This window comes from Chiloscyllium plagiosum, unplaced genomic scaffold (genome assembly GCF_037043375.1).
Source record: "Chiloscyllium plagiosum isolate Xiang-an unplaced genomic scaffold, Cpla_swu_hap1 HiC_scaffold_4, whole genome shotgun sequence".
Classification (NCBI taxonomy): Eukaryota; Metazoa; Chordata; class Chondrichthyes; order Orectolobiformes; family Hemiscylliidae; genus Chiloscyllium; species Chiloscyllium plagiosum.
The window spans coordinates 45,098,461-45,112,123 of record NW_028270142.1 but is presented as its reverse complement, the minus strand read 5'-3'; the positions used below and the strand labels follow the sequence as shown (position 1 = coordinate 45,112,123).

General features: G+C 36.4%; 2 protein-coding genes across 2 annotated transcripts in view; both read left to right on the top strand.

The window, feature by feature from the left end:
• atad2 (ATPase family AAA domain containing 2) overlaps positions 1–1,042 on the top strand; it is a 93,468-nt gene extending 92,426 nt beyond the window's left edge. Inside the window, exon 28 of the mRNA XM_087986212.1 lies at positions 918–1,042. Within this exon, the coding sequence (XP_087842338.1) occupies positions 918–932 (15 nt within the window). The 3' untranslated portion in view covers positions 933–1,042. The remainder of the gene's footprint in view (positions 1–917) is intronic.
• On the top strand, positions 1,043–12,880 carry zhx1 (zinc fingers and homeoboxes 1). Its single transcript, XM_087986214.1, has 2 exons — positions 1,043–3,759; positions 10,483–12,880. The coding sequence occupies exon 1, from the start codon at positions 1,043–1,045 to the stop codon at positions 3,755–3,757; it is 2,715 nt and encodes a 904-aa protein (XP_087842340.1). The 3' UTR covers positions 3,758–3,759; positions 10,483–12,880.
• Positions 12,881–13,663: the final 783 nt, after the last annotated feature.

The window sequence follows — 13,663 nt, the reverse complement described above, 5'->3', positions numbered from 1 at the left end:
GGGACAAAGATAAAATAATTGTGAAAAGAACCAAATGCAGTATTGGGGGAAAAACATTTTTGCACAGCAAGTGGTTAACATCTGGAATGCAGTTCTTTACACTGATGAAGGCTGGTGAGTTGTGGCTATCAAAAAGGAATTGGATAAGCTATTAAAGGGAAACATTTGTAGGATTAACAAAAATGAGACAAGTTAAATTGCTCTTACATAGGCTGGGATTGGATCCGTTGGCCATATGACTACTTACTGTGCTCTGATTTTTCTGTGACTTTATTCTCTCAGCTGTCCTGGTCATTCTTTATTCCTCAATCAATATCATAAAAGAATATCATTTCCCTCATTGATTTTTGAGGGGCTTGCTGTTTTTAAATGTTGAAAAGAATTGTTTTGTAGTTGTATAATCAAGTAAAAGACTAAGTATACTTATTAGGGCAGCCATTGAACCACTGAAGTCCTCACTATCAGCCTTGCAGTGTTCCTTCTATTTGGAAAAAAACCAGGAGCAAAAACCTAAATAATTTATGATTTTCCTTGGTTACATAGCTTCCGTTTCTGTACTCTTCCCCTCAAATCTCAGACCTCAAATGCTCTGAGTCAGTCATATGATTCTTCTTTGAATTTGGACTTAAATGTCTCCCATGTGCTTCAGTGATTTTTTTTTTGTAGATGTACCACAAGCAACCTGCAAGGAAATTGATGGAATACATTGACAATACCTTTTAAAATTGCTCTCCCTTTCTGTAGCTAAATATGTGATCTTTCATGTCATATGAATGCTGTTGAGATCAGGAAACTTCAATCTTTAATGCATTTATATTCCTATGTAATGCATCAAAATGATGGTCTTGAATTTCAATACAGTTAAACAATTTTTATTTATAATCCCAAAGTTATGTTTTCTTTACTTTTATTTACAGATGAATACCATGTGATAGAGCTACTGCCTGTGGGAAGGTGCACCAGCACAATATCAGTGAAAATAGATCAATTTCCAGTGGTTCTGTAGTTGTTGAAAAAACATTCAATTTTTTTACCACTGAGCATGGCCAGTAAAAGGAAATCTAAAATTCCTTGCATGGTTCCTGCCAGTGAGATCCTGGACCAAGACCCAGAATTGGACATGATTACAGTTGATCTGCCTCCAGATATTTCTGATGAGAGCTTGACAGCAGATGGTGCAGTAATCGATGATGAGAATCTTCCAGAAAAAGAAGTGCAAGATATCCAAATTAAGAGACTTGAAGGAGGCTATGAATGTAAATATTGCACTTTTGAAACACAAGACTTGAATGAATTTACTTTGCATGTTGACTCAAAGCACCCAAATGTCATTCTTAATCCATCCTACTTCTGTGTGGAATGTAATTTTACAACCAAAAGATATGATACTCTAAATGATCACAATGCCAGATACCATTCAGGTGAAATTAACTTTAAGCTTAAAATGGTAAAACACAATAATCAAACTGTCTTTGAACAGACTGTTGAAGAATCAAGTAGCAGTAGTGGTTCTGCAAATGAAGACCAGGCAGAAAACACTGAAAGTACCCCAACAGGAATTTCAATAAGTAAAACTCCAATTATGAAAATGATTAAAAATAAAACTGAGACCAAAAGAATTTCTTTGTCTTCTAGTTTAGTAGATGAATTTACTGCTGATCAAGAAAACAATGAGACACTGGGGACCAACTCAGTCTCCGGATCGACCAATACCAGTAGAATTTGTATTAACCAGGAAACAAATGGAGTAATACTTGATTCAGTAGGTGTAAGTCAAGTGATATCATCTCCAGCAACTAATTTCGTTCCAAAAGTTATGATACCTGTAAATAGCATTCCAACTTATAACACTAATATGGATGTAAATACTCACCTTGTGAACTCCTTCAACAAATTTCCTTATCCCACACCATCAGAAGTTGCAACACTAAAGACTCAGACAAAATATGCAGAGGAACAGATTAAAATCTGGTTCACGGCTCAGCGCCTCAAGCATGGCATCAGTTGGACCCCAGAGGAGGTGGATGATGCCAAGAAGAAACTTTTCAATGGACGTGTGCACACCATACCACAAACAATTACTGTCATACCAGCACAGATTTCAACATCAGCTAATGGATTGCAACACATTCTTCAGCCTTGTCAGATAGTTGGCCAGCCAGGCATTGTCTTAGCACAGGTTGCTAATACAAATGCAATTGCTGGAAATTCTCCACTTACAGTCAGTGTTGCAGGAGTTGCAAATCAAATGCCTCAGTGGCAAAAACGCAGAGCACAGGAAGGAGATACAGGTCCAGAAGCAAAACGGGCAAACAATGCACAGTTTCCTCAGATTGCTACACAAGGAGGTTCTCTTGTTTCTGCCCCAGCCATGGATCCATATGGTGTTCGCCTCAAGAAGACAAAAGAGCAACTGACAGAACTAAAAGCCAGTTTCAATAGAAATGCATTTCCCAGTGATGCAGAGATTGCTCGAATTATACAAGTAACCGGCCTCTCAAGGGGTGATATAAAGAAGTGGTTCAGTGACACGAGATATAATCACAGGAACTCAAGATGTAATCAAAATGTCAATGTTCCTGAGGTCAGTAGTACTATTGTTTTAGATTCTGGTGATGAAACAACACCAGAATCCCTTGTAATAAATCAACAGCGCAAACATGGGCGGAATGCTTTCCCTGATTTTACTCCACAGAAGTTCAAAGAGAAAACGGTAGAGCAGCTTCATCTCCTCGAAGAAAGTTTCCTTTTAAATCCGTTCCCTACTGACGATGAGGTTAACAAGCTAAGGACTGATACAAAACTCACAAGGAGGGAGATTGATGTCTGGTTCTGTGAACGAAGGAAAGCTAAAAGTTCAGAAGACAAAAACGAGGAGAATGGAAAAGCAGTTGGAAATGAGGTTGACATTAAAGGCAAAGAGTCTGAAGGGGTATCTGCCAAATCCAGTTATGGACAAATTCATACTACATCTTTGGCAAGTGGACTAGCAATACCAAGGGTAATGGCTGCTGCAGCTAGTCGGTTATATAAGAAAACTCCAGAGCAACTACATCTCCTTAAAAGTGCATTTGTTCGCACACAGTGGCCCTCCCCAGAGGAATATGACCGATTAGCAGCAGAGAGTGGACTGGCCAGAACTGATATAGTAAGTTGGTTTGGAGATACCAGATATGCTTGGAAAAATGGAAACCTGAAGTGGTACTACTACTATCAAACTGGAAATGTGGACAGCCAAAATGGTCAAACCCAAGTGTACTACAAAAAGTATAAAGGCAGAGGTCGATCAAGAGGTAGATCACGAGGAAGAGGAAGGCTCAGAGGTACTGGAAGGGCAAACAGCTGGAGTGGAATATCAACCGGCAAAGTATCTTCAAGCCACGCTTCTTCAGGAAAAAATGTTCTTGAACAGTACTATTTGAAACACAAATATTTAAATGAAGAGGACCTTGACGATCTTGTTGCAAGATCATCAATGAGTTATGAGAGCATTAGGGAATGGTTTGTACAAAAGCAAACAGAAAGTGGAGCTTCTGAGAGCAATAATTCAGATGGACAGTACCCTGGTGACGATGAGAAAAATGAAGCACTTGAAGAGGATGAAGATTGGCCTGGGGAAGAGAATGCTAGCCAGGAAGATGAGGATGATGCCTCTGATGTAAGTGGTAGCAGTGACGTATGGAAGCCTCCTTCACAAAAACACAACCAAGTAATGGAAGCTGATGATCAATTCTCTATAGAGAATTCAAAAATATGAATGTGAGTTATGGAAATAACTTTTTTTATGTTCACTTGAAACTGATGTAGAACCACATGTAGAAATTATACTTCAGTGTAATACTGAAAGAAGAATGTTTATCTAAACACTTTTGATGCTGCCGACTTTGAGTGAATCATTTGCTTTATTAATTCCTGTGCTATTCTATCAAAATATTAATTCAGGATAGAAATACATATAATACAATAGAACATTTTACAATTGAATGGCTTTTGAATAAGTGACTTAAAGCATCTCACGGAGTATACCAATTGATATTACATTTATATTTATTGACAGATACTTGGGTGTCTGCATATTAAAGCAATATTGCATATTGAATTTAAAATAATGTTTAATTTGGGATCACGCAGCTGAATTAAGAGGGCACAAGTGTAAGTTACTATCTAAAACTGTCTCTGCAATGCAATAGCACTTCCTGATTTGCAAAATGAATTATATCACCACTTTTTAGATGTTGTACCGCATGGATAGTTTTGTCTGAGAAACCATATCAGTTACAACTACATACCCTTTTAGGATTTGTGTCACCTGGAACTTTTAACAGATCTGAGGATAGCTTTTATTCCATCTGTTTGAATGGACCTAGATACTGGAAATGATTAGATCTTTTCTATTTTGCAAACAATGAAGAGCATGTGCAGTTAATTACTTTGTGGTATGAGATACAAGTTTGTTCGCTGAACTGGTTGATTTGTTCTCAGACATTTTGTCACAATAGTAGGTAACATTATCAGTGAGCCTCTGATGAAGCATTGGTGTTCTGTCCCGCTTGCAATTTTTATGTCTTGGTTTGTTGTGGTGGGTGCTATCACTTGCAGTTCTGTTTCTGAGAGGTTGCTAAATGGCAAAATCTGTTTGTTAATGGAGTTCCGGTTTGAATACCAGGCCTCTTGGAATTCCTGTGCATGTCTTACTTTAGGCTGTCTCAGAATGGATTTATTGTCCCAATCGAACTGGTGTCCCTCTTCGTCTGTGTGTATGAATACCAGTGATAGTTGGTCATGTCTTTTGGTGGCTAGTTGGTGCTCACATATCCTGCTGGCTAGTTTTTTGCTGATTTGTCCAATGTAATATTTGTTGCATGCATCACAGCATGAATTTAAAGGGCTCTGTACCAACAACCAGCAGAACGAGCATCATACACAAAATACACTGCAAGGACTGCAACAAATATTACATTGGACAAACCGTCAAAAAACTAGCCAGCAGGAGCACCAACTAGCCACCAAAAGACGTGACCGACTATCACTGGTATCCATACGCACAGATGAAGAGGGACACCAGTTCGGCTGGGATAATACATCAACACTGGTTCAAGCTAAACAAAGACACGCACGGGTATTCCAAGAGGTCTGGCATTCAAACCGGAACTCCATTAACAAACATATATAGATTTGGACCCCATTTACCAATGTCTCCGAAACAGAACTGGAAGTGATATTACCACCACAACAGACCAAGACACACAAATAGAAAGTGGGATAGAACACCAGTGCTTCGTCAGCAGCTCACTGATGATATCTAGTATGGTACCAAAATGTCTGAGAACAAATCTACCAACTCAGTGAGCAAACTGACCAGCTGAGCTACAAATCTTCTCAAAACTCGCAGATGCTGTGGTATATTTTTTATTGATCTTGTGTTTGGTAGGAGTGCAATCAAAATTTTAATCTATATGTACTGAATATAAACGTTGTCACTTTTGGTATGCTTTCCTTTATTGGTCAGAGTATTGAGTACAGGAGTTGGGAGGTCATGTTACGGCTGTACAGGACATTGGTTAGGCCACTGTTGGAATATTGCATGCAATTCTGGTCTCCTTCCTATCGGAAAGATGTTGTGAAACTTGAAAAGGTTCAGAAAAGATTTACAAGGATGTTGCGAAGGTTGGAGGATTTGAGCTATAGGGAGAGGCTGAACAGGCTGGGGCTATTTTCCCTGGAACATCGGAGGCTGAGGGGTGACCTTATAAAGGTTACAAAATTATGAGGGGCATGGAGATAAATAGACAAAGTCTTTTCCCTGCGGTCAGGGAATCCAGAACTAGAGGGCATAGGTTTAGGGTGAGAGGGGAAAGATATAAAAGAGACCTAAGGGGCAACTTTTTCATGCAGAGGGTGGTACCTGTATGGAATGAGCTGCCAGAGGATGTGGTGGAGGCTGGTACAATTGCAACATTTAAGAGGCATTTGGGATTGGGTTTGGATATCTGGTCGGTGTGGACAGGTTGGACCGAAGGGTCTGTTTCCATGCTGTACATCTCTATGACTCTACAGTTCAGCTTATAGGCATGCAGCGTCCACTATGGATAGAATCCATATCATGGGATTCAATTAGACACATTTTATTTTGAAAATATGAACAGATATCTATCAATTTAGAATTTTGTACTATGATTGTAAACTAAAAATTTATCAAGTCTCAAATTATTTGATTGTTCGCCAAATACTTGTAGCTGCTCCAAACAAACTTATATGTAAGTGGGCCATCAGATATTACACTACATATTTCAATTTTTCTGTTTGAACCTCAAGACATACCGGGGTATATTTCAGGATTGTGCTTCCCAATTCAGCATTATTTCTGAGACCATTGGGATATTCCTGAATACTCTCTCCAAGAGACTCAAGAAGCCCCAATGCGTAAATAATGTTGAGACACATACATGTTGGTACAAATAAAGTTGGGGGAAATGTCAGGTATGCATTAGAAATCTAAAAATAATCCAAACTGCGGAGAGCCAGTGACAATGGTGATAGAGTAGAAATCCAGTGGATCAGATGAATACTTTGAGGCATGGTGACTAATTTAAATTGAATTCTGTTCCTAAACTATGTGATATAAAACAAATCTCTAACCATGACGATGACTGATATTGACTGTAGTTTACAAACTCATCTGTTTAACTAATGGCCATTTTGAAGGAAACTGCCATTTCTACCAGATCTTTCCTACATGTGACTCCAGATCAGCAGTGTGGTTGACTCTTAACTGGTTCTGTAATTTTACAGTAAGGTTCCCTTTACTGCTGAATAATTCTTCCAAACTAGTGGTTTGGAGCCATGTAAACTGTAAATAAGGACATTTCATTTGCTATTTTCTGAAGTTCCTATCATAAGAAGCCCTGTGACATATCCAAGAAGCAAGATTCTCTAACATCAATCTTTGCGCTCCCTTCATGACTAGATATTAGATGTATCATAGAACAAGGACTTGCCTACAATGTGATCTTTGGCACTAAACAAGAGAAATATCTATGAAAATACATAGATGGAACACGTACACAAAAAAATGTAAAGAACCCATTTATTACCTGCTTTAACAGTTGTAAATCTTTATATCTCTGTTTAAGTTGAGAGTACATTTGTAGAGGATATGCATGTTGACCACTAGTAATGAAACTTTACTAACCTTTATGCCTTTTTTTGGAAGGAACAATAAATTTATTTCATTTTGTTCTGCAAACATGGGTCCCATTTCATTACTATCCAGCGCATCAGAAATGCGCTTGCTTCCTATCTGTCTGTCAATCTTTTGGTATGATACAGTACCGTTTGGCCTATTGGACCTGTCTGTCTCTGTCTGTGTCTGTCTCTCTCTCTGTCTCTCTCTCTGTCTGTCTCTCTCTGCCTGTCTCTCTCTCTGCCTGTCTCTCTCTCTGCCTGTCTCTCTCTCTGCCTGTCTCTCTGTCTCTCTCGCTCTCTCTCTCTGTCTGTTTCTTTCTCCATCTCTCTCTGTCTGTCTCTCTCTGCCCCTCTGTTTCTTTTTCTCGATTAGTTTTTTATGGATAGAGAAGACCAGTTCTACCAGGCTGTCCTATCTTGAACCTGAACCTGGATTTCAGGTAGTCATCTAAAATATAAATAGACTTTAGGTCCTTTTTTGATATGTCAATGAAGAACATTTAAGGACCTCTCCTGGAAATTCATTAGCTACCAATATATGGCCTCCATTCAGGATTTTGGATCCTACTGCTACCTCAGGGGTTTGTGAGAGCCTTAGCGAAAAAAAATCTTTTTCAATAAATAACCTGTGGGAATCAGCAGTATATTTCTCCCAGCTGCTCAGCATCATAACGTGCATTGTTCAGTCCATTCTCTTATATTACTTTGCTTCCATTCTGACATGTCTGAAGACTGCAGCCAGTGAAGTAGTCAGCCCAAAATTGGTCGTCATCAAGTTGGTGTACTGCCTTACATAGCCATGTGGCATCTGAAGCAACATGCAAATGAAATCTGAAATAGATTTGCTATAACCTTTTTGGCTCTCTGGGCTCTGATTTGCAGTGCTTTTGTTTTGGGCCCAAAAGTCATCAGATAACATTTGGTCAAGTTTAGCACATTAAATATTCCTCAAAATCCCTTTAACAAATTTGAATTTCTAGCAAATTACTTGAAGTAAAAATTAATTTTCAATTTATTTTGTAACCATTAGAGCATTTGGAAGGAGGTTCTCTTACACATTGCAATTTGCAAGTTGCTTTATTTTAGAATTTTTAATCCTTGGCTAACTTCAGAAAGTGGATCTTAAAGTTGGGTTTTTGATATTCTGAAATTCGTACACTTTGTAGATCTATCATTGAAATATTCTTCAGTGAGAAATAACTATAGACACTGATTTAATTCATAATACTATACACAAGACAAAGCTGTCTTAAAACTTTTAACAAATGTTCTTGCACAATTTTTGATTTGAAATTGTGAAAACCAGCCTCCCTGGTTATCATTTGAACTGCTAGTGTTGCAGTGGCTTCATCGCTTGTCATTGTTGCCATTTCTTCTCTACTCACCTCCCTCGCCCCCCCAATCCAGTCAACATCAACAGTGCTTGATGGAAATGCTGCATTATGTTTGAACAAAATAAAAATTATTTTTGTGACTTATGTAAGTGAAGGTTGGTGGTCTTTGTATTATACTGCTGATAGGTTGTGTTTATACAAACAATTTTTTATTTATTTAACTATTGTTTGTAGTTATCTAGTAGGAAGTCATAATTTAATCCATTAACTGAGATTTTTCCTCATGATTGAAATATTATGCAAGATCTATTGTTTTCAATTGTAGACGCAACTTTTAGAGACTTTGGAATGGACTTGTCTGGAGGGATGGAGCCATTTAACCCCTCCTTAAATTTGTTACCCCATTCAATTATATCATGTGTGATTTGTGATCTAACAGAATATACTGACTTCCTCCTTACTTAGATTTTTGTAACCAAATAGATTATCAATGTAATCTATTTTAAATAAATTTAGCATTTTCCAAATATCTACCACTCTTAGTGTGTTTCTTTACTTCACTCCAAAAAGATCTAGCTCTAATTTTTAGCTCTGGCCCATAGTCCTAGACTCCCCAACCAGTGGAAAAAATTTCCTTCCATCCACCTATCTGTTCCCCTTTTTAATAACATGAAAATCATGATCAAATCACCCATAACCTTCAACATTCAAAAGAATATAATGTTGTGATCCCTACTTGTAATTTAAAACTTTGAGTCCACAATTAATTCTCGTAAACGTAGTCTGCAATCCCCTCTATGTTCATCGTGATCCTTCACAAACTTTAGTGTCCATAATTGCTCTGAGTGCTTTCGATGTTGTTGGAGAAGTGTCTTGGTGGCTTTGTGTGTGAATGCAAACAAAATAAATGGAGTGTAATTCACAGGTAGTATAAATATGTTTCAATTATCAGCGTTTTACTGGAATGGGAACAACAGTCCTTAGAAACTAAGTTCTTTGCTGAAAAAATAGGTATTCACCAATCTTAAAATATCACAATGCGCTGGTAACTAGGGTCTTTCTGAAATTTGTTTTTTTCTCCCTAGTTTGCACAAATTCTGATTCTTAGATATAAGCAATAAATATGAAAATTAATGGTGAAAATCTATAATGGTTATTGATTAAGTTCATAGAGTTTTGCCAATGTATTCTGAGAAAGGGTCACCCAATCTAAAACGTTAACTCTGATTTCTCTCCACAGGTGCTGCCAGACATGCTGAGCTTTTCCAGCAAATTTGTTTTTGTACTCAAAACCAGCATTGTTTCGTATATGTTTCATAAGAAGCATCTTTCATATTTTTAATGAAGCCCACTCCCTGTCTGTGACAGTGTCAAATTTCTATATTTTCCAACTTTTTTGAACCTGTATCTCCCAGGATTCAACTTTTCCATCAGGCTTCTAACGGATTCAGCATTGTCTTTCCTCATTTGATGTCATTTGATTGGCAATCTTAAAGACTCCCTCAGGCTCCAGTAAGCTATGCAATTTGTGTACATTATCAGTATTGGAACTGAATTTAATTGTACAGTGGAAGTAATCTAGCCCTGTTTCCTAATGGTGTTCCATGTTAATCAATATGTATATGAAAGCAGATTACGCTGTTATATCACAACAACTAGGTATTCTGGCAGGCTAAATAGCAACAGATAATAGGGTAGGCTGAATGTGAAAGGGAAAACAATGTACATGGGAGGGAGTTCTTCACAGCACACTGAATAATCTTGTCCAACTGAATCTTAGAAATGTTAATAACTACAATTTTGAGCATTACTGTAACCTGTCATCAAAAACTTAGTTATTATCTATAATCTTGTAGAAGGGACTGCTAAGGTCTACATGTTCATTTTTATTGATGGATGTACAAATAGCGTCAATAATGTTTTTTCAAAAACCTATTAAACTACTGTGTTTTCTTCTCTGTAGGAACCACAGACGTGGGAAAGGCACCATCGGTTGCTTGAGTCAAAGAATTAAAGCAGAGAATCCTCAGCTGTAGTTATCTTTTCTGAGTTGCAAAATTAGTTCCATAAAGAAATATCCACGCACCACATTTTATTTCTTAGTATAATAAAGGTTTTCTAAATTTCCATAGTGCCAAAGTTTTAATAAAGAAGCAGAAATGTTTTTTGTACATTGTTTTGAAACAAATTTGTACAGTTGGGATTTTACTACATTTTTAGTGAGATGTGCCTGATCACAATTGCACATTTTTCGTGCAAGCTTTTGCATTTCCCAACATTTGGCTCAAATGTCATATAGTATCTGCCTTCCTAGGATACTAGGCAGTTTCAATAAGCTTTGAGCAATCAAATGACATTTCAGAATTAATTTAAAACAACCATTAATCAGTTTTTAAAAAATGAAAACTGATTTATTTGACTTAATTATGCATGGTACTTTTTGTATATGCTTTGGAAAACATATTTGTTCAATTTCATGTTTTGAGCTTTCGTAGATACTGACATTTACACAGACATTGTAGATATAGACAAAGTGAGCGATATGTTTCTCCCCAAATATTTTCAGAAGCCATATGCACAGTCGCTAGCATTTTTCAGTATCTTTTGCAAAAGTGATTTTGTATACTGAAATTAGGAAATTGCTGCTTCTATATATACAATACTACATTTATATAATATATAGTATTTAAATATTGTAAGCATTGAATAAGGGGGTTGCAAGCTGTGGTTTGAATAAATCAATGTCCAGTTCTAATTTTTCACGCTATTTATTGTACTTTATGGTATGAGTACAGTGAGGAGAGCATCCAAGTAGATTGGTCATGCTTTATATATATATATAAATATCTATATAGTGTTAGAAATTCACCACTATAGTTATTTGCATTTAGTTTATCTTGGCTTTTGAAAACAATTGCCATTTGTGCTTCATCCACTTCAATAATGTTTGTGTTAGATTTTTTTCCAAAACTAACAATGATACATTTACAGCACTAGGTAAGGTAAAACAGTTAACATGTGTACTTAGATTTAGATATGGTTTTTCTATTTCTGTAGAAATATTGATCTCTTTTTTAAAAAAAAAAATTGGATCATGATTACAGTATTGGCTGGTCCTGGTGAATGATGCATTTTTATAATGCTAAAGAATCATTTGCACATTTATTATATAAGTACTGGATGTTAAATTTTTGAAAGCTTGATTATTTGTTTGAACTTTGGTTGTTCAACTATACAGGCACATACAAGCCCTCAATCAAGTTAGTTTGGAGCTGCACAAGTGACTCTTCAAAGCGGTTTAGCATTATATTTACTATTTTTAATATTCACCAAGAATGCTAGTAAAGCATGAATTCTTTAAATGCATCATGATAAAATCATTGCTCTTGGTCACATTTTCATACTTAAAATATATGAACAATGTTTGAGTTTTTAAATATAGTGAAGACTTAATTTAGCACAACATTAGTGCAATTTGTACAGCTTTTCCAAACACTGTTTGAGAGATGCTGCACCAGATGTTATTTAGGGCTTGCTAGCATCACAGTTGTTAATTTGTGCAGAGTGCTAGTTGCCTAAATCGTAATGGTTTAGTATCCTATATTTTTTTAAAACTTTAATAAATGTCACTGTGGTTCTGAACAGTGAAATCTTAAGACCAAGCATTGTTGAATAGAGGCAATGTCAGAACTTTCCCTTCTAGCTGTACTCCATAAGACTGACAGAAAATGCATTTTGAAAGTTTTTACATGTCACAACTATATATTAAATCAACGTTTTAGAAACCCTCATTCGTCATTAATTGATTTTTTTTTCCTTCTAATCCAAATTTCTTGATAGGTAACCTAGTGATGTAGGTACATTTAGTTTTGACACTGCTCAAAAATCCATGTACAACTGCTCCACCAATGAGAATTAACCAACATGTAGGTGAATCAGCAAATTGCCAACATCTAATAAATAACAACTTCACTCTTTTTATTTTGGCTTATGTGCTATTTTGTTTGTTGAACCACATTGTCTGTAAGGTTCTGAGAACAATCACATCAAAAATGATCAGCAAAGATTTGGAACAAATTTTGAAAAAATCTGAATATCTGACATTATCAGCCAGCATCCATGCCATTGATAGCTTTCTAGGAAACCTAAATGTGCCGTTATCTGGGTCATTGGAGATTTTTATACAAACTTATTTAATCTGTTATTCTTGCAGCTAATGTTTTTACATTGATATCATTTAGCTGTCTACTGTCTTGATGTTTAGGTTTTATGTAGGTTTGACAAATTCTTTTCCATTGACTACAATGATTGTATTATGTGAACTTGACACATTTCAAAATAAATCTTCATTTTAAAGTGTTGTTGGATTTAGTTTTGTTTTTGCCTTCTGTTCAACTGCAACAAAGATAAAAGACTAAAAAAAACTCAAGTTGGCATTTACATGTTCCTTTACACTTACTCTTCCTTTGCATGTAGTGTATTCATTCTTTGAGGCTTGCTAAGCCATTGTCACAGAGATGTTCTACATTTAATATTGCTTGGAAAACTTGAGGTTTGAAGAATTGTGGGAAAATGGGTTTACTTCAAGATTTGTAGAAATACCTGGAGTGGTTTCTTTAAAACAGGTTGTTGGAAAGTCGATGGACAGTGAGATTTATTTTCATAAGATTTCCTTGAAATGTAAATTGATAACTGCTTGCATTTCTGTAGACCAGTGCTGGCCTGTTTTGAATAGTGATTGTTTTGGAGAAAAGAATGCAAAGAACAACAAAAACAAATTGCTGGAAAAGCTCAGCAGGTCTAACATCACCTGTGAAGAGAAATCGGATTTAATGTTTCAGGTCCAGTGACATTTCCTGAGAAGAACAAGCTGCCAAGATCATCTCTCAAGTTTCTGAAAATAAATTATTCTTTTTGCCTAATTTAGTTCAGGCTGAAATGTACTTTTTTTAGAGTGATTAAAAGGCAGGGATTAATGTGTTGGTATTGTCACTGGGCTAGTAATCATTAATGTTCTGGGGATATACGTTCAAGCCCCACCATGGTAGAGGATGCTATTTGAATTCCGGAAAATTTTCGGAAGTGATTGAAGGAACACCACAAAATTGTACCTCCTGAGCAACTTAGGTCTTTAAAATGGGCAT

What these genes read in the sequence shown, in the direction of transcription:
- zhx1 (XM_087986214.1), top strand. Translation starts at nt 1,043, where the DNA reads ATGGCCAGTAAAAGGAAATCTAAAATTCCTTGCATGGTTCCTGCCAGT.